The sequence below is a fragment of the Poeciliopsis prolifica genome, unplaced genomic scaffold, assembly GCF_027474105.1.
Source record: "Poeciliopsis prolifica strain line A6 unplaced genomic scaffold, Auburn_PproV2 SCAFFOLD031, whole genome shotgun sequence".
In the NCBI taxonomy this organism is placed as follows: Eukaryota; Metazoa; Chordata; class Actinopteri; order Cyprinodontiformes; family Poeciliidae; genus Poeciliopsis; species Poeciliopsis prolifica.
Window position 1 is genome coordinate 6,549,011 of NW_026562406.1, and position 17,804 is coordinate 6,566,814.

Here is a 17,804-nt window from a genome sequence, read left to right on the forward strand (position 1 = left end):
TATTTATTTCTAACCATTGTTAAACACCTCAGGCCACCATGACGAGGCCTTGGCTGTAGCAGAGCGTGGCCGTACGCGAGCCTTCGCTGATCTCTTGGTGGAGCGACAGACGGGCCAACAGGACTCGGACCCCTACACACCTGTAACAGTGGAGCACATCTTGGACACAGTCAACAGCCAGAGAGCCTTGGTGCTGTATTTCTCAATGGCAGCAGGCTACCTCTACAGCTGGCTACTGGCACCAGGGGCAGGTAAGATTACACTCGGACTTTAACTTTTTCACATTTTGCATTGTTACGGTCGCAAGCTTCAGTTGGATTTTCTGTGACAATGATGCTGTTTGTAAAGTGAAATATGTGGTGGAAAACTGATATTGCACATCACTCTAAACACATGGTGGTGATGCTGCCAACACTGTAGGAGTCTGATTGGGAGATGGGTGGAACTAAATGCAGGACAGTCCTGAAGAAAACCAGCTAAAAAGCCCACAAAAGATTTCAAACTTGGATGGAGGTTCACTTTCAGTACAGCCAGGCCTTAAACACTGGTTGTAGAGAGCGTGTGTTCTGCCAGTTTTAGATGCATTGCTGCATCAGCAAACCTGAGTGAAGTTAATTTGACAAGACTTTAATGTTCAGAGACGTTCTCCATCCAGTTTGACTGAGTGTGAGCTGTTTGGAAATGAACATTTGGCAAAAAAATAAAAAATAAAAAAATCCAATACCTCAAGACTTGCAGCTGAAGGTTTTTCTACAAACTGTTAACTTTCCAAAATTTCCCTTCCACTACAAAATTATACATTGGTCTATCTTAGAAAATCCAAGAACTGCGTTTACATTGTTTAACTAATGTGCTGAAATACTTTATTATCTTGATAGTACAACATTTTTTATTTGTAGTTTGTAGTGGCAAGTAGACCCACACAGATAAAAACTTCCTGAAATCACAGCAGAAACAAGGGACTGGAGGCTGGAGGCTTCATTGGAGCTGACAGAGGGGGAACAGATCAGATCTGACACCATGTGGCAGTGCCACCTGCCTCTCCACTGTTAGGATTTGCCCCCTGCCTTGCTCTTCACCCTAGAAATCATTTGCAAACGAAGCATACTAACTGATAGTGACACAGATTGTGACGTAGCCAAACGTTAGGAACAACTTCCCACAAATATAACATTTGCATTTCTTTAAAATTTCTTCTGAAATAGAAGTGGACATTGCATCTTTGCATGCCTCCTCCTTCTGTATATTTTCAGTAGAACAAATGTGGTTTTCCAGGTGAAGCCCAAACCCATCCCCTCTTGTACACATGACTCGTGAAATTCCTGTTTAATTAAGGGAACAGAGAAAGCTCTGAGTTAATTAAAATTCATGTCACACACCTCCCGTGGCTGCCATACTGTTAGCTCTACTTTAGGCCACTTTTGCTGCCGTTGTGAGGAAAGGAAATGAGAGCAGTGACTCATGTCCCATGCCACAGGCCCTCAACATTTGATCAAGATGAACTCCTAGGCAACCAGCTGAACTTGACCCCCGGCGGTAGTCTCATAAGCAGAAACACCATAGAGAGTAGTGTAGCTCTTCAAAGCGTTAAATATCACCCCAGGCAAAGAGAGTGCCACTTGCTCGCTAATCGCCTGTCTGTCACTTCCTGGCATTCCCTGGCATCCAGCTGGCACCAAAACATGGCCAGTTCTAAGGAGGTCCGTCGATAACAAAGGGGGGTTTAAAGCGAAGGTTTCTACATTTGCGTGAATTCTGCACAATTCAGACATGAGTGTCCGAAGCAACTGATAGTTGTTGGTTCTTGTAAATGAATCGTTATATTCTCGCAAAGTCCTAGAGAAATCACACACAAACCGCATGTAGCCCATTTCTCAGATTCCCTCCTGCTTGAAGCAGATCTAGCAGGCACCAGATGGCAGAGATAGTCTACTCTTATCTTTTATTGAATAAATGTTTGTTTTATTCATTCCCTTTCACAGATGCACTGTTGCACATGGCCTTACCCACAGCTCTCAGTTTAAATGATCAAATATTTCCTGGTGTATTGAACAAGTCGCAGAAACAAAGTAGAAATGGATGTCGAGAAATGAAAATAAGTCCTGCTTGGTTTTGTTTTGCCAATTATCACAGGAATCCTGAAGTTTCATGAGGTTTACCTCGGTGAGGGTGTGTCAGAAGGAGGGTCAGACTTCCAGGATGGAGGTGGTGGTGGGATGGTGAGCAGCTCTTCGCTGGAGCAGCACATTGCCTGCGCTCGGGAGGCCCTGGGAGTCGAGTCGTACTACAGCAGGTAGGACGGCTACATCTAAAAGATCATTTAATCCCTCCATGAGTTCTGAGCCGTATGTTTTGGGTGCTTGCTCTCGGGGCTTTGGCTGTCCCAGTTCTTTTTGGGATGTAGCTGGAGGGCAAAGTCATTGGGCTGTCTCTCCTTGCACAAAATGTATGATTTGCAGTACGTAGTAATGCAATGTTCACCTTTTACTTAAATACTTCCCTCTTCATTATTATTCTAAATGCACACGAAAGTTTCATGACTGATATATTCCAACTGTAACTTTTTTAGAAGTACAGTCACTAGATTGTAAATCTCCTCAATGCATCAACAGAGAATCAAATTAATAGTCTAGGCTAAATCACAGAATAACATGCTGCCAGTCTCTAGCTGGAAAGAGTAGAACTAAACAATTTTCTGCCTAGGCTGTTGCAGAAACTTAACGTTTTTGAAACCTAGCTCTTTTTACCATGCCTCTACGTGTAAAGGGCATTATTCTGCCCCACTGAACCCTTGGATGAAAGCCCTCCCACCACCTGTCTGACAGAGTCCCCTGTCCATTCCTAGGAAATAAATGAGATGGAATAATGGCTCTTTGTATTGCACAGGAATGGTGAGTCCACCTGACAAATAGTGCATCAGAAGTGAAGCAAAAGATAAAGGGGGTTACTTTGAGAATCAGAAGGAGAAGAGGCGATAAAATCAATGGGGAGAGTCAAAGGAGCCGAAGTCGGTAAATAAAGACCTGACACACAACAGGGGATGCAGCCAGAGAGACTCTGAAAGAGATGGAAGATGAAACGTAAGAGTGAAAGTTAAAATCACCCACTGAAATCCATTCTGATGTGTCTCTAGTTGGTTTTTGATCCATAGTGCCCAGCTGGTGCGCCCAGCGTCTACCTCCAATGCCGTGGCAGCTTGGCCCTCCTGCCCCATTATCAGCTCATTTACTACTCCAAAGGGAAGTTGCACACACACCACTGCGCCTGGATGGGCACAATATGGCACCACTTACCAGCCCATTCACTGTCTGGAGTGCAGACAAAGGGGCTGCAGCACTCTGAAATGACTGGAGACTAAATGAATGAGGTGGAAGTGAAACGGTAAGAGAATGTGTACGAAACAAAAACTGACAAAGAGAGATGAGGATAAACAGTTTTGACAGGAAATCTCATTGTTGCCCTATCAAATAGCTTCACTGATGCTCATTACAGCCAATAATAATTGGATTCTGCCAGTTCGCCAAAAAACAGAAGAGCAGAAGTCTTCCTATTTGCACAGATAACATTTTCCAAAGCCAAAATAGGCTTTTGTGTGCCTTTCTTGGATTTATTTTTGGTCCACATCTGTGCAATCAAACAACATCCAGTTATTTTATTATCCACCTTCACATGTCACAACTAGGAGGGTCAATATTCTTCAGAACGGCCCTGGTAGGGGTTCTTGAATTCTTTTACACCTCTTACACCATCAGCCATGACAGTTTAGATATCAATTTTGACTTCCTGTTCACATCCCCTAAGACTTTCCACAGTGTCATCTTGTATTTCTTAGTAGTACTTTATACTGTAGCCACAATTAATGACTAATGCTGTATTAGTCATTAATTACCACCAACCAGTTACACAGCTGCTGGTTTTAACCTGTTGAGAATATTAAATTAGCAGTTCACAATGGCGTAGTCACTTGAACTTTTCTACGGATTCCAAATTTACAATTATGCTTTATGCTTTGACACAAATCTTTATCTTTTCAGTGTGAAAAAAGATGTTGGTAAAGTAAAAGGAAAACTAGCTGAAATCTAAATCTGCTAGGAATATGACTAGTTTTACATTTAACAGTATAACCTGTGGTGATGGACTAAGAAGGTGTTAAGGGTTGGAATATCAAAGCTGTCGTCGACTGACCTTATTAAAAACGACTACGAAGTTGATGCCTGCTAATCAAGACATTGGCAGAAGAAGTGATACGCTGAAACAGTTTAAGTTGTCCACAAAGAATGCCGTTTTTGTGTTTCCACTCCTTCCTTGTGAGATAGTTCTCCTTCTGTTGTTGTAAGTAGAGTTAAAATATGACATTTGATTTGTTTTAACTCTTGGTGCATTAGAGAAATGCTTCAAACATGGAGACAGAAATAGGAGTGGTGTCGAGAAAGAAGAGTGGGGTGGGGGTGGCTGACTCCCCACAGACGAGATCAGCATTACCAGCATTATAATGAAAGGATTTAACTGTGCTTATCATCGGGGTGTCGGCTCAAGGCTGGGAAATTGGGCCAAGCGTGTGGGTTGAATCGTGTGTATTTATGGTGGATCGGGAATGTGTGGAGTTGATTTAACAACGAAGAGACAATGTACGTCTCTGTATTGTCTGCTGTGCTTGAGAGGCACTTTTTTTTTTCCCTTGCCAATGTTTTTATGGTTTTTTCTCTGACTCAATCTCTTTCTGTCTCCATCAGGGGGTGTTCTAGCAGTGAGACAGAGAGTGAGGCGGGTGATTTTTTGGACCAACAGTTTGAAGAACTCAACAACAAGCTCAACTCGGTCACCGACCCGACAGGCTTCCTGCGCATGGTGTCGAGAAACAACCTGTTCAACAGGTAGGGGACAGTTGTTCGTCAACATAAAGTTGCTGCGCTCTCACACTCAATCGCCAAATTCTACTGAAAACCTCTTCTTTACAAAACAAGAAGATCAAAAATATGTGCTTGGGTAAGGAGATTCATGGGTATTGTGGCTCATCTGTGAAAGGACTTTCACAGATGAGCCATTGTCTTGCCGGCGCAGAGGCAGCATGTGAATCCTCCTTATTAAATAGACGGAGTAAAGCCAAGCTGCTAAAGCCCTTATCAACTCTCTCCTCTGATGGAGCCGTGTGTGTGTTCATCTGCGTGCACACACTTGTGTATGTGTCTTTTCCCCAGTCACCAGTAAGGCCACTGTTTGCACCGTCCATGTTTGTTGTGCAGATTTATTAAATGCCCATAATAGGCCTGTTCAATGTGTGATTATTAGCAAAATCCCAACTATTCTTATACATTGCAGTGATAGGTAATGCTTATCCAAAGAAAGTGTGTGTGTGTGTGTGTGTCTGGGTCATATTTTCCTGTCCTAGTCCACAGTTGAGCTGCTCTTTGATGAGGGGGTAATTCCAGCTTTAATTGAGTCTCCGTGCTCATTAGGCCCTTTTAATGGGGTGCTGGTAATAATCCTCTCATTCTTTCTGCACTCCAAAAAAAATTGAATTATAAAGCTGAACATGCTAAGGAGCCTGCTTCTATCATAATACATAAACCACAGAAAATGAGGGGAAACACTTAAACACCTTTCTCTTGAGGTTTGCCTTCACATCATTAGTGCGCTTTCTTTGGCTTTGCTTATTTTTTTTCTTCTCACGTTGACATTTTGTGTCAATTTTTTATGCAGTTTGTCACTATAATGAATAAATAATTAGAACAAGTAGAGGTGCACCAATTTCTTTTCAAAGATTTTTGTTAATTACAATTAAGTTTTTGAAGAACTAGAAATGGCAAAAAAAAGATATTTTTTCAACTTTCTCCATACATTGAAAATGTAAACAATTTTGAAATTAACATATGCGTCTTTCTTAATATTTGAAAGAACCTCTGATTTGCTGTATTAGATTAAACCATTCATTCATTTATTCTGACCACACTTGGCTCCAGGAATCTGTTATGATTAGATGTTCAAAGTCACATTGTGTGAGAAAAGGCTGTTATTGATACACAGTTTTTGGTTAATTGGAATTTACTATTAATTAAAAGGGCAACACAATGAAAACAGAGTCAACATTTTAAACTGTGTTGTAATTTACATTAGCATTTAGTCCAGTAAACATTATCAGTCTTTGGGTGCAATGCATATAAAGCAAAACATTATCCTTACTATCAGATTGCAAATAAATTGGTAATAAGTACTAATCAATTTTGTTTAATGATAGTCAGAGTTGGACTCTTTAAAATGAGTCCGTTTAGCTGCTGAAGCCTCACTGGCTATTTAAAAATAACACTATAATTGAATGGTGCTGTCAAAAATACAATATCTTTTCAAGAGGTTTCTTGATGTGGAAAAAAGTTGTGTTGTATTCCCTCAGCAGCAGCTTCAATACTGAAGAGTGTTATGGATAGTGCTTTGATGTTGTGTGTTCACTAATCTGATGAAAGCTGATTACCAAATGAGGCCAATTCCAGTCACCAGATGATTTCTAGGTACATCTGCATAATAATTTTCAAACAAATACCATTGTATTAGGAGTGGTTCAGAAATAATACATTGAGGATTAACAAGATTTGTCAATTGCTTTCTTTTATCTTTAATCTTTACAGAGGATCAGTATGGGAAGGTGATGATGAAAGTCTGTCTAATCCGATCAGCGTGTAAAGCATTAGGTCATTATGAACAGTCAACACATAATGAGATTGTTTGATGGTCTTGATGAAGCTGTCAGTAAAAAGACAGTAAATCCAAATAAAACACAAAGCCTACTTTAAAAGTGATCATTTCGTGAAGAAAAAGCACATTGCTTCATTTTGTGGGGATGAAAATAGGTCAGTTCATACAATGATTTACTTGTTGACATTTTTAGCCTTTTGATCGTTCTCAGCTGTGACTGAGGTAGACAGTCAGTGAATACAGTCTTCACCTTCAACCCCACTGCCTGCTGTGTGGTTGAAGCAAAGCAAAGCTTGCAGACTGCGCCAAGAGAAGGTGCACTCTACACCTTCTCTTGGCTTCAACCTTGCCTCCTCTCTCATTCCTCCTGTCAGGCTAACAAATGATTGTTTTGCTTTCCCATGGAGTCTCTTGCCAAGGCCTGGGAGAGAGACAGAGTGTTGAGAAGCTGGAGGGAAGCCTGTGGCCTGAGGCTACCAGAAGGGCAGGATAGATGTCTGTTGGCAGGGGTCCAGAGGAAACTCTAGCGCTTGTGGAGCAGATGGATTGAAGTGACACGTTGAGACATAAAGCTTGGACCCACAGGGCCAAGCAATAGGTTTCTAACCCCAGGGCCACCATTAGCACAGTTCGCAGTATGCTGGGTGTTGGTGAGGCCGAGTTTGAGCTGTTACTTCAATCTCGCCAGATATATGCCTCAAAAGAAGAGTTTCTCTTTTATCCCACATGCTGAAAACCAGTAAAAGTATGGCTGTGGGTTTGCACTGTACATAAATAAGACAATATAGGATGAGATTAGTGCTGCTATTCATTACCTATTGCTTATGTAGGGACTCAGCTAAAAGGTCTGTTCTCCTAATTTTAATAGTACCACAGAAGGGCAATGCTGCCATCTAGTGAGCAACCTTTATAATAGCAGTATAATATCAGTGGAACGTTAACAAGCAGATACATCTACAAAAATATATATAGTGTTGTGAAATTTGTACTCATTACAGAAATTCATTCATTCAATTCTAAAGGTGATAAAAAAGAATTGTCTCCAAAAAATAGATTTATCGGGCTTTTGTTAAACTTTCTCATTTCTATGCATTCAACAGTTTGTTGGGAATCCTTTTTGCATAAATTATTGCATCAATGTGACATAGCAGGGAGCCGATCAGCCTGTGGCTCTGTGGAGGTGTAATAGAAGCCCAAGTTGTGTTAATAGCGGATGTTAAGTCATTTACATTTTGGTTCTGGTCTTTCTGATTTTTCCTCTTGACAATGTTCCATGGATTTTCTTTGGGGTTCAGGTGAGGCCAGTTTGGTGTTTTATCAAGCAGAGTAACATCATTGCCATTAACAGCTTTTTCAGTGTGGCCAAGTAATGTTTTTAGACCTGAACACCTGCCTAGAGAAGAGCTAAACCTGGATCAAAATGGAAGCATTAAAAAAAAATCTAAGGTGGACAATTGACTTGCTCTACTCTTTAGCTCATCTAAATGTCATTTTACACAGAAAAAAGCAAATAAACAGTTAAGAAAAACAAGAGCACTGAGTACTGGTTTCCTTTCTTGTTCACACTGAAATTTAAATACCAAATATTTGGGCTTGTCCTACGTAGTTTAGTTCTTACTCCCCCTTTACAACTCAAAACTCGCAAGGCATTAGTAGGCAAGAAGGAGTATAGTCCTTCCAGGAAGTTCTGGGTCTGACCCCAGGGTCTAATCTAGAAGAAAACCTCCAAAGAAAGATGCCTCAGAGGCATCTTGAGCAGATGCCAGAACCAGCTCTTGTTTGCTTTGAAGCAGAGGAGCAGTGGTTTTACTACAAGATCCCCCCAAATGACAGAGCTCCTCAAATTATTTCTAGTCCTGAGCTCAACAGTTGAACAGAAGTAGCTTATTTCAGTCATTTGTATCTAGGATATAATTCTCTTGGTCACAATTAATTTTTCTTGACTACAGGTGGGGAGTGGAATCTAGAAGAATTACCTTTTACCTTTGCTCTTTCTTTACCATGATAGATTGGACAAGTCCCCACATTACTTCTCCAGTGTCTCTATCCATCTTCTTCTTCATCATGCCATCACTTATGGATAAGATGCAAATGGTAAACGTATAATGGTTTATCCAGTCCAGAGGATCCAAAGCATATTAGATTTTATGACCACACTGACATGCTGATGGTGGTGAGCTACATTGCAGCCTTAGCTACCCAGGGGCCATCAGGTTGAATTGAGGCTGCCATACAATCGGTACCAGCTTTCCAAAGGAAAAAAAAAAAAATCCACATTCATTAATTGCTGGGAGCCTGCTTTCCAACGCAATGGTGTAAATTTTCAAGGGAGTCTGAGAAGTGTGGCCAATGAATAACTTTAACACATTCACCAGTATTAAAATAAAGAAAAAAAAAAACTGAATGACTTTATATCAAAAACATGATGTGAGAGATTTTCCAAAAATCTTTCCTCAGTCTGCAGTGTTTCAGTAAGATGTACAAGATAAAACCGCTGCTTCTTTCTGTGGTTTCTGTGCAGGAGCTGTCAGAGTATGACTAGCCTCTTCAGTAACACTATGTCTCCTGCCAAAGATGGTAACTCCTCACTGCCTCGACGCTCCAGCAACCTTGGCAAACCTCCACTGCGGGCACTTTACGATTTACTCATTGCACCTATGGAGGGGGTGAGTGCTGCCTCTCTCAGTGATTGACTACATCCGACAAATGTTTGTTGAAGAACTGTGCAATGCCTAAGACAAGAAAAATCACCACATACCGTCAAAAAAGTTTTTGAATATTTATTTACTTTTTCTCATTCCTTTATCTGACAGGGGCTGATGCATTCCAGCGGGCCTGTTGGCAGACATAGACAGCTGGTGATGGTTCTGGAAGGAGAGTTGTACCTCATCCCATTTGCTCTGCTAAAAGGAAGCTCCTCTAATGAATACCTGTACGAGCGTTTCAGCCTCATTGCTGTGCCCTCCATCCATGGACTTGGATTCAGCGCAAAGGTTTGACTTCTCATTCAGTTCATTTCCATTAACATAAGACATGTATTAGTCTTTTAAGAAATCTTTGACCATCTGTCCTTGGATCATTGTGCACATTTAAATTGTGTTCTGTACTCTTAGACTCACTCTCGGCGTCCTGGACCAGCTCCCTGTGGTGGTGTCTCCATGGCAGCAGTGGTGGGAAATCCTAAACTTCCCTCACCTGTGATGGACCGCTGGCTTTGGGGACCTATGCCCACCGCTGAGGAAGAAGCTCTAATGGTTGCAGAGCTACTGGGGTGTCAACCTCTTACTGGCTCATCTGCCACCAAGGAGAGGGTGATGGGTGCCCTCACTCAGGCTGAATGCGCCCATTTTGCCACCCACATTTCCTGGAAGCTGGCGGCTCTAGTGCTCACCCCGAACCCTGAATGTGTACCTGGCGGAGCAGGTGCCACTGTTGGGGTGGGAACAATAGGCAGAGGCGCGAGCAGTCGGAGAGGCAGCAGCGGTCGAGGCAGAAAGGGATCCGTTGGCAGCGGCTACACCATCCCAGAGTCTCTCAACATGCAGGATGACAGCAGTGATGTGGAGAGTATCTGTGACAGTCCGCCCCTGCAGGAGTTCCTGCTGACAGCTGCAGATATTTTGGACCTGAGGCTGCCTGTCAAGCTGGTGGTGCTGGGGTAGGTGTAAAGGATGTGGAGACAATCAGCGCTTTGTAAAAGTATTAATACCCCTTGAATTTTTTTCACTTGTCATGTTAAACTTGTGCAACTTTTTTTATACATAAACAAACACAATATTTCACATAATTGTGAATTGGAGGGAATATGATGCATGTTTTTCAATCATCTTGTGACTATTAAAATGAAAAGATTTGGGTGCATCTATATTTAAAAACACTTTAAAGCAATTCTGTTCTTTTTTCTGACCGCTATTGCATCGTCAAAGCTTTGGACTTACACCCTAGTCGGTTTAAGACTGGGGTTTAAGTTCAGTCTTAAACTCATCTGACCAAAACACCTTTCTGCAAGTTTGGTGTGTCCTTTAAACAGCATATAGAAAAACTGCAAGCATAACTTCTTTTGTCTTTCTTTAACCATGCTTTTTTTCTTGGCACTCTTCCATAAAAGCCAGACTTGTGAAGTGTATAACAGCTGCCTGTCAACCGATTCTTCAGTGGCCTTCTACTAGTGTGCTGGACAATCACACAAGCTCCTAATTAAATACACTAGGTTCATGTTTGTAACATGACAACATATGAAAAATGGGGTGGTTAGAGGCATCGCCTTTAAACAGAGGACATGCTGATTGCAATATTGTATGAAAAGCTAAATCTCACACCAAATCTCTACTGTTTTTCTGTGGCTGCAGGTCGTACCAAGAGTCTAGCAGCAAGGTGACAGCAGATGGTGTTGTGGGACTAACCAGAGCCTTCCTGGCTGCTGGTGCTCAGTGTGTTCTCGTGTCCTTGTGGCCTGTACCCGTTGCAGCCTCCAAGGTTTTTGTCCATGCTTTTTACTCTGCCCTGCTGAACGGGACCAAGGCTAGTGCAGCACTAGCAGATGCCATGAAAACCGTGCAGAGCAGCAAACAGTACTCTCATCCGTCCAACTGGGCAGGTTAGATATAATTCTCTCATGCATTAATTCAGTTGAAGTCGAACAGAAATGACCATGAAATGACTTGTTCTTATTGCTTTATTCTCCCTTCAGGATATATGCTGATTGGCAATGACGTGAAGCTTAACAGCCCATCTTCCCTTATTGGCCAAGCGTTGGCTGAAATTTTGCAGTATCCAGATCGAGCTCGTGATGCTCTGAGAGTCTTGCTTCATCTGGTGAGATATCAACGAAACAATACAAAATTTGACAACCAGCAGCACACAAACACACTGATGTATTGCTGTTATTATCTTTTCAGGTGGAGAAGTCTCTTCAGAGGATACAAAATGGCCAACGTAATTCAATGTATACATCCCAGCAGAGTGTGGAGAACAAGGTCGGGGGCGTTCCCGGCTGGCAGGCCCTGCTGACAGCCGTGGGCTTCCGTCTCGACTCCGCAGGCACCGGTATTCCTGCTGCAGTTTTCTTTCCCACTGCTGACCCAGGAGACAGACTCCAGCAGTGTAGCACTACGCTACAATCACTACTGGGTATGTAGACACAAGCTGAAGATCACAGGTCAGACAGATTCAGAATCTGTAGCAAGTTACGTGTTGTTTGTTCTTTGTTTTGTTTCTCTGGTGAAAGTTCAAGATATTAAAGGTGAAATGAAAAGCCTTTTGACAATGGCACTGCTTAAAAAAAAACAATTCAACATTTTGGCTGCACTTGCTAGTCTCTTGCAAAATTATCTATTTTGTTTCACTGAAAAATATAATCTATGAGTTTATGTTTCTATTATTTCACATTGAGGGCCATCTGCTTAGTGTGGCTTACTTTGAGGTATAAATGCTGTTTCTTGAATGAATAGCAATAAGCTTCCTTTGTTCCCAACCCTTAGGTTTGCCACCGCCAGCTCTCCAGGCTTTGTGTAAACTCATCACTGCTTCAGAGGCAGGAGAGCAGCTCATCAACCGGGTAAGAGCCTGCTGCTTCAAACAAATGCACAATATGGAATTGATCTTGGTTTCAAATGACATGTGCTGTTTGAACTAGAAAGTGTTTATCTCTAGAAAGAACATTACCTTGCAAAGCAATCATATTCTTTGAACTTCTCTGAATGTTTTTTTTTTTCCACTTTGAATCTTGAAGCTTCCATATTTTTATTGAGTTATTATGTAATAGACCAATATATTTCAGAAATAAAAGGGAGATACAAGAGATTTACCTTTTTTTGGGAATGTGACGGGCAGCAAACGTGGAAGAAAGTTTTCTGGTTAGATGTGACAAAAGACCTACAAATAGGACTAGGAGTGCGAGCTACAGTACTAATTATTTTTCTCTTCCACCTCTGAAATACCAGAGAATTAGAGTTACACAGCAGAGGTTTATCATTGTGCACGTGCCACATGTAGCGATCACATGCTTGGACTCAGAAACCATGCAGTTAGGCAGTGATTATACAAATTTTGTATGTATAACATGAACCACGTTCCAACTGGTCTATGTGTACTGATTGCACTGAAGTGCAATATTACCCATCAGTGTTACCTTTTTGCTTCATTTCTTCTTATGGCTGAATCTTTTTAACCTTTATCTGCAAACTGTGTGCATGTATTTAAAAACAACCTATTCTCTTTTCCCTGCACCCACCTTGTGGTCTGAAGGCTGTCAAAAATATGGTGGCCATGGTAAGTGACCATTTCACCTACCTGAACTGCATTTCACTCTGCTCTGCTTCTCTACTCTCTATTTAACTTCCTAAAAATAACAAAAAAAGAATCAGGAAAACAACACCCTTTGTAAAGAGGTTTTATGATAGTTTTTATAATATACTTTCTGATGCTGTTATTTACATGGCTGTAGGAAGCTAACCTATCATTTGCTTTTGCACTTTTTCATTCCTTTGATTGCTGAAGGATTTCCAGCCTTGGATTATTACAGCTCAAAAGAAAGTTTCAGGATAGTTGCAGGGATTAAACTATGATGCAAAGCTACTATGGCACAGCTAAGGCTCTCTTTCACTTTCCACACAGTTACGTCAAGCTGGCAAAGTTTTCCCTGTTGTTAGACATGTAATCCCTAGTCCATGTGAACATTTCCACAAAGGTCCTATTCTTATCGTTTTAATTCTCTGCAGCTACTTTTGTCCCCATTGTCTAGTTTACTAATACAAAGGATTTAAAACATATTTAAAAAGATTTTCTGTAGTTCATTGAAAGGTTTGTATTTTATATTTTCTAGAAATTTCACTACATATTCCTAAATTGGTAATGAAATTATTATCAGCAGCACATAGCTAATGAACTTGATGCCTATGTTATTTAAGCTACTACATAAATCATATTTAATAATTTAACAAAATAAGACTTTTAATTTCACAGTCCTTTCTTCTTTGTCTACCAGCTTCACCAGGTGCTTGTCCAACTCCAAACAGGAGAGAAGGAGCAGGACTTCTCCCTCCTGCCCATTCAGGTATCCATTAGTGTGCAACTGTGGAGACTGCCTGGATGCCATGAATTTCTGGCTGCTCTTGGTAAGTTAAATCTTAACAAAATAAGACTGCTTCTTTGTGTCTCCTGTACATCTTCAACAACTTTGCATGAACATCGTAGAATAATTTAATTTAACCAAAATCAACATACACTCTAAAACAAAACAGCATTATTTTTTTCAGTTATTCAAGGTCATATATTATCCAAAATGTTTCTTAAAAATAATTATATTATATAAAACAAACAAAAAGGGCATTTTAACACAGAAATGTCGACCTACTGAAAAGTAACCCCATGTACTGTGGTGTATGTTCTCAATACTTGATCGAGGGTCCTTTTGTGTGAATTAAAAAACGAATGTGACAGAGATCAGTTTGTGGTTCTGCTTAGGCGTTCAGGAAGTCCAGGTCTCTTAAGTAGTGATCTTCAGCTTGACTGTATTGTTTTCTCTGGTGTCTTTTATCTTCCTCTTGACAATTTATCAATGATTCACTGTAGGGTTCAGGCACGTTTGCATTGATTAAAGTAGCTACTGGTGCTTTCACCAGTGTGGGCGGGTGAAAAATAATTTTGACATCAGAACCTCTATAAAACTGTGTTAGCAGAGGAAAAATGAAGTGTGAAGTTCCTGACAGACAGCTGGTCTGACTTTGGGGTTGGTAAAACACAGTGAAATGTCAGCATAACACGGGTCCCTGAGTCATGTCACCTGTGAAAGCATCACACTGGATCTCAAGTTGCTTTTAGGTAAGATGTTTCTGACACTGGTTCAGGATTTGCTTAACACATTGTGACAGATGTAGCCCTTGTCCTGGAAACATTGGTAGTGGCTTCTGAAGCACTGACACCAGCCGCAATCCATACCTCGTGAATCTACCCCTGTTATCATTGATGGTTATTGATCTTTTTTCTACAATACTTTTCCCTTCCATTTATCTGTCCATAAGTATGCTTGCATGCACCACTATATGGAGAGTGAGCTTCTTCAGCAATGACCTGGTGAAGGGGGGGGTCAGTGATTGTCTGCTGTCAAGTCAGTGGTCTTCAATATTGCTGGAATCATAGCAAAATGTTGCTGTATAAAAAAAAAAAAAAACTTTTTATTTGTCTGATGTAATACTAAACTGGGAAACTATATTTTGAGTTTTCATGAATCATATTTCATAATCATCTAAATTAACAGAAATAATAAAAACTTGATTTATATCACTATGTGTATAATATATCTAAATCCAAATGAGAGATATCTATTCATACATGCATAGATTTCATTTTAACATTACATTTTGTTGTTGTTTTCTTTGTGCAGGATTTGATTTATGTGAGGTAGGACAGGAAGAAGTAGTGCTAAAGACGGGCAAACTGGCTAACCGGCGCACCTTGCACTTTGCTCTTCAGTCTCTGCTGGCACTGTTTGGTAAATTGTTTTATTCTTTTAATCTGTTTTGTAATTCCAGGGTCTAAATTTGTTTTTGGACCGCTACAATTTTTATTCCTTTCATTTTTTAATAGGTTTTCACATGCATATGTTTATTTGCTTTGTTTACAGACTCCACAGAACTGCCCAAGCGCCTGAGCCTGGACAGCTCATCCTCCCTTGAGTCTTTGGCTTCGGCTCAGTCTGTCTCTAACCCACTGCCAGTGGGATACTCCAGCCTTCCTTTCTCTCCCCCATGCCTGGACAATCAAGCATCAGATGCCATCTCTGTCTACAGCCTCAGCTCTGTAACCTCCTCAATGAGTTTTGCCTCCAAGACAGACTGTGACTTCCTTACTCATCGACAACGAGGGGGCGCCACTGCACACTACACTGTTCACAAACACCCACATGTGCCACGCAGTCGCTCATCCCCACAAGGAGCTGCTGCTGCAGGTGCAGGAACACGAGGTGACGAAGAGGAGTATGAAGGCTTTTCCATTATCAGCAGTGAGCCACTGGGCAGCCACTGTGACTCTCTGCCTCTACCACCAGGTCACAGTCAGCGACATCATCGGGGAGGCAGGGGGGTTGGTGGCTCCACAGGAGCAGGAAGAGGCTATACGGTCTCTGTATCATCACGAGGCAGTGTCAGCACCCCGACGTCTCCTGTCAAAACATCCCTTGTGCCCAGTCCAAACTCGCCATTCCAGAAGGTGGGTAAGGTGAGCAGCTCAGACACGGGTGAATCTGACCAGTCCAGTACTGAGACAGACAGCACTGTCAAGTCGCAGGAAGAAAAGCCCGTTCATCTGGACCCTCAAGAGCTGGCCCAGAAGATTCTAGAGGAAACTCACAGTCACTTACGAGCTGTGAGCAGTCTTCAGCGGGCCGGAGCGGAGGGCGGGACTGGACCTGCTGCGGCCTCAGCTCGGAGCGGTACATTCCGCTCTTCCGAAACCAGTGCATTCAGTCGTCCTAACAGCGCCAGTGGTCGAGCACAGTCTTCCCCCAAGCCCAAGCCTCCCTCCCGTTCTTCTTCCCTGCAGAAGGTAAGCTCTGGTTACAACAGCCCTGCAGTCTCAGAGTCTTCCCAAAAAGATGGTAGCCATCCTTCCCCCACTCTGGACAGCCATGCACAGTTCAAACTGAAGTACCCAAGCTCTCCATACAGTGGCCACATTTCCCGCTCTCCCAGCAACGTGTCTCCCAGCTCTGGACACCAGTCACCAGCTGGTAGCGCTCCGTCTCCTGCTTTGTCCTACTCTTCTACAGGCTCTGCCTGTTCTACATCAGCAGATGCCCCAGATCTGGACCGGCTAAGAAGAGGGGTCATTGATGAAAAAGTCCAAGCTATCCATAACCTGAAGACTTTTTGGACTAATGCCGCAGCTCAACAGCAACACCTAGGTCCTGTCAAAGCCATCCATAGCACATCCGGACCTATTGCTTCAGCCAGTAGAGATGTACTGAGTCTTCTGAACCTCTCCCCACGCCACTGCTCCCCTCATGACACCCAAGACAGCCTGGAGCTGCGGGAGCTGGGACTGCAGTCACTGGATAGCAGTACCAAGAATTCTTCCAATGGACACCACTGTTCCAACCCCAGAAAAGTTTCCCCGTCGCCTACGATTTCCACAAGCAGCAGCCCTGGTGCTCGTTCTATCCGACTGCCTGCTGGCAACGGATACAAATTCCTCTCCCCAGGAAGATTTTTCCCTTCTTCTAAATGCTGAAACGGTGAAAGTGGTTCTGTAATTTACTATCCTGTGAGGCAAAGGATCAGGGCACCTCTTCAGGACCGCCATTGGCCCATCAAGCCTAACTCAGTCTGAGGGATTTCTTTGACTTGTGTGTTCCTGAAGAAACAGATGAATGAATGGCTTGGAGACTGTCTTGTCTTTGTGCCCATAACACTGTAAATGGCAATGAGAAATACTCAACGACCTGATACTGTGTTTGTGTGTAACTGTGTCAGGTAGCGCTAAATGCAATTTGATTTTTTTTTTCCCAAAAAATGTTGCTGTTTGTGTGGTCAAAAGATGCAACAAACCTTATTTCCCTCCATTCTACTTTTTTGTTTTTAAATTTAATTATTATTGTTATTATTGTTTGCTATTGTTGTTAATATTAAAAAATATTATTATTATTATGTTTTGTAAATTTATTTGTGTTTTACAATCAGTATTAACTGTTTTTATAATTAAAAGTGAACAAATCTGTACCTTGTAAAGATGGATAGAGTGAAAAAAAATCAATTTAATATTTTTTATTGAAATCTAGAGGGCATTTTGCCTGATTTCTTTGTGATTTGAGTGTCTGCTCTGAAGCATGGATTCTCTTGCTATTCAGTGTTAAGTACCATGTATGACTTTTTACCCCCATGATTTTTTTGAGATTGAACATGGCAGTTTCACAGCAACAATCTGTCATTTATCAGTAAACTGTTTCAATAAAAACATCATGTTTACTTTCTTGTCTTCCTAACTTGGCAAAGGTTTATCAACTGCAGAGACAAATAGATAAAAAGCTCTGATTTTTTTTTTTTTTTTTTTTTTTGTCCCTATACTAACATTTCTGTTTGCTTTTGATCACATTAATGTACAAGATAACTTGAGCAAATTCC

At 41.6% G+C, this 17,804-nt stretch overlaps 1 protein-coding gene across 2 annotated transcripts in view; it reads left to right on the top strand.

Annotated features, from left to right (window-relative positions):
• LOC129372920 (tetratricopeptide repeat protein 28-like) overlaps nt 1–17,648 on the top strand; it is a 217,939-nt gene extending 200,291 nt beyond the window's left edge. For both annotated transcript variants that reach the window (XM_055050520.1, XM_055050521.1), the window contains 14 exons: nt 33–251; nt 2,134–2,293; nt 4,734–4,874; nt 9,209–9,353; nt 9,501–9,680; nt 9,801–10,345; nt 11,037–11,284; nt 11,378–11,502; nt 11,586–11,817; nt 12,168–12,244; nt 12,934–12,957; nt 13,673–13,802; nt 15,071–15,178; nt 15,311–17,648. In XM_055050520.1, the coding sequence (XP_054906495.1) occupies nt 33–251; nt 2,134–2,293; nt 4,734–4,874; nt 9,209–9,353; nt 9,501–9,680; nt 9,801–10,345; nt 11,037–11,284; nt 11,378–11,502; nt 11,586–11,817; nt 12,168–12,244; nt 12,934–12,957; nt 13,673–13,802; nt 15,071–15,178; nt 15,311–16,914 (3,938 nt within the window). In that variant the 3' untranslated portion in view covers nt 16,915–17,648. The remainder of the gene's footprint in view (nt 1–32; nt 252–2,133; nt 2,294–4,733; nt 4,875–9,208; nt 9,354–9,500; nt 9,681–9,800; nt 10,346–11,036; nt 11,285–11,377; nt 11,503–11,585; nt 11,818–12,167; nt 12,245–12,933; nt 12,958–13,672; nt 13,803–15,070; nt 15,179–15,310) is intronic.
• The last annotated feature ends 156 nt before the right edge of the window (nt 17,649–17,804 follow it).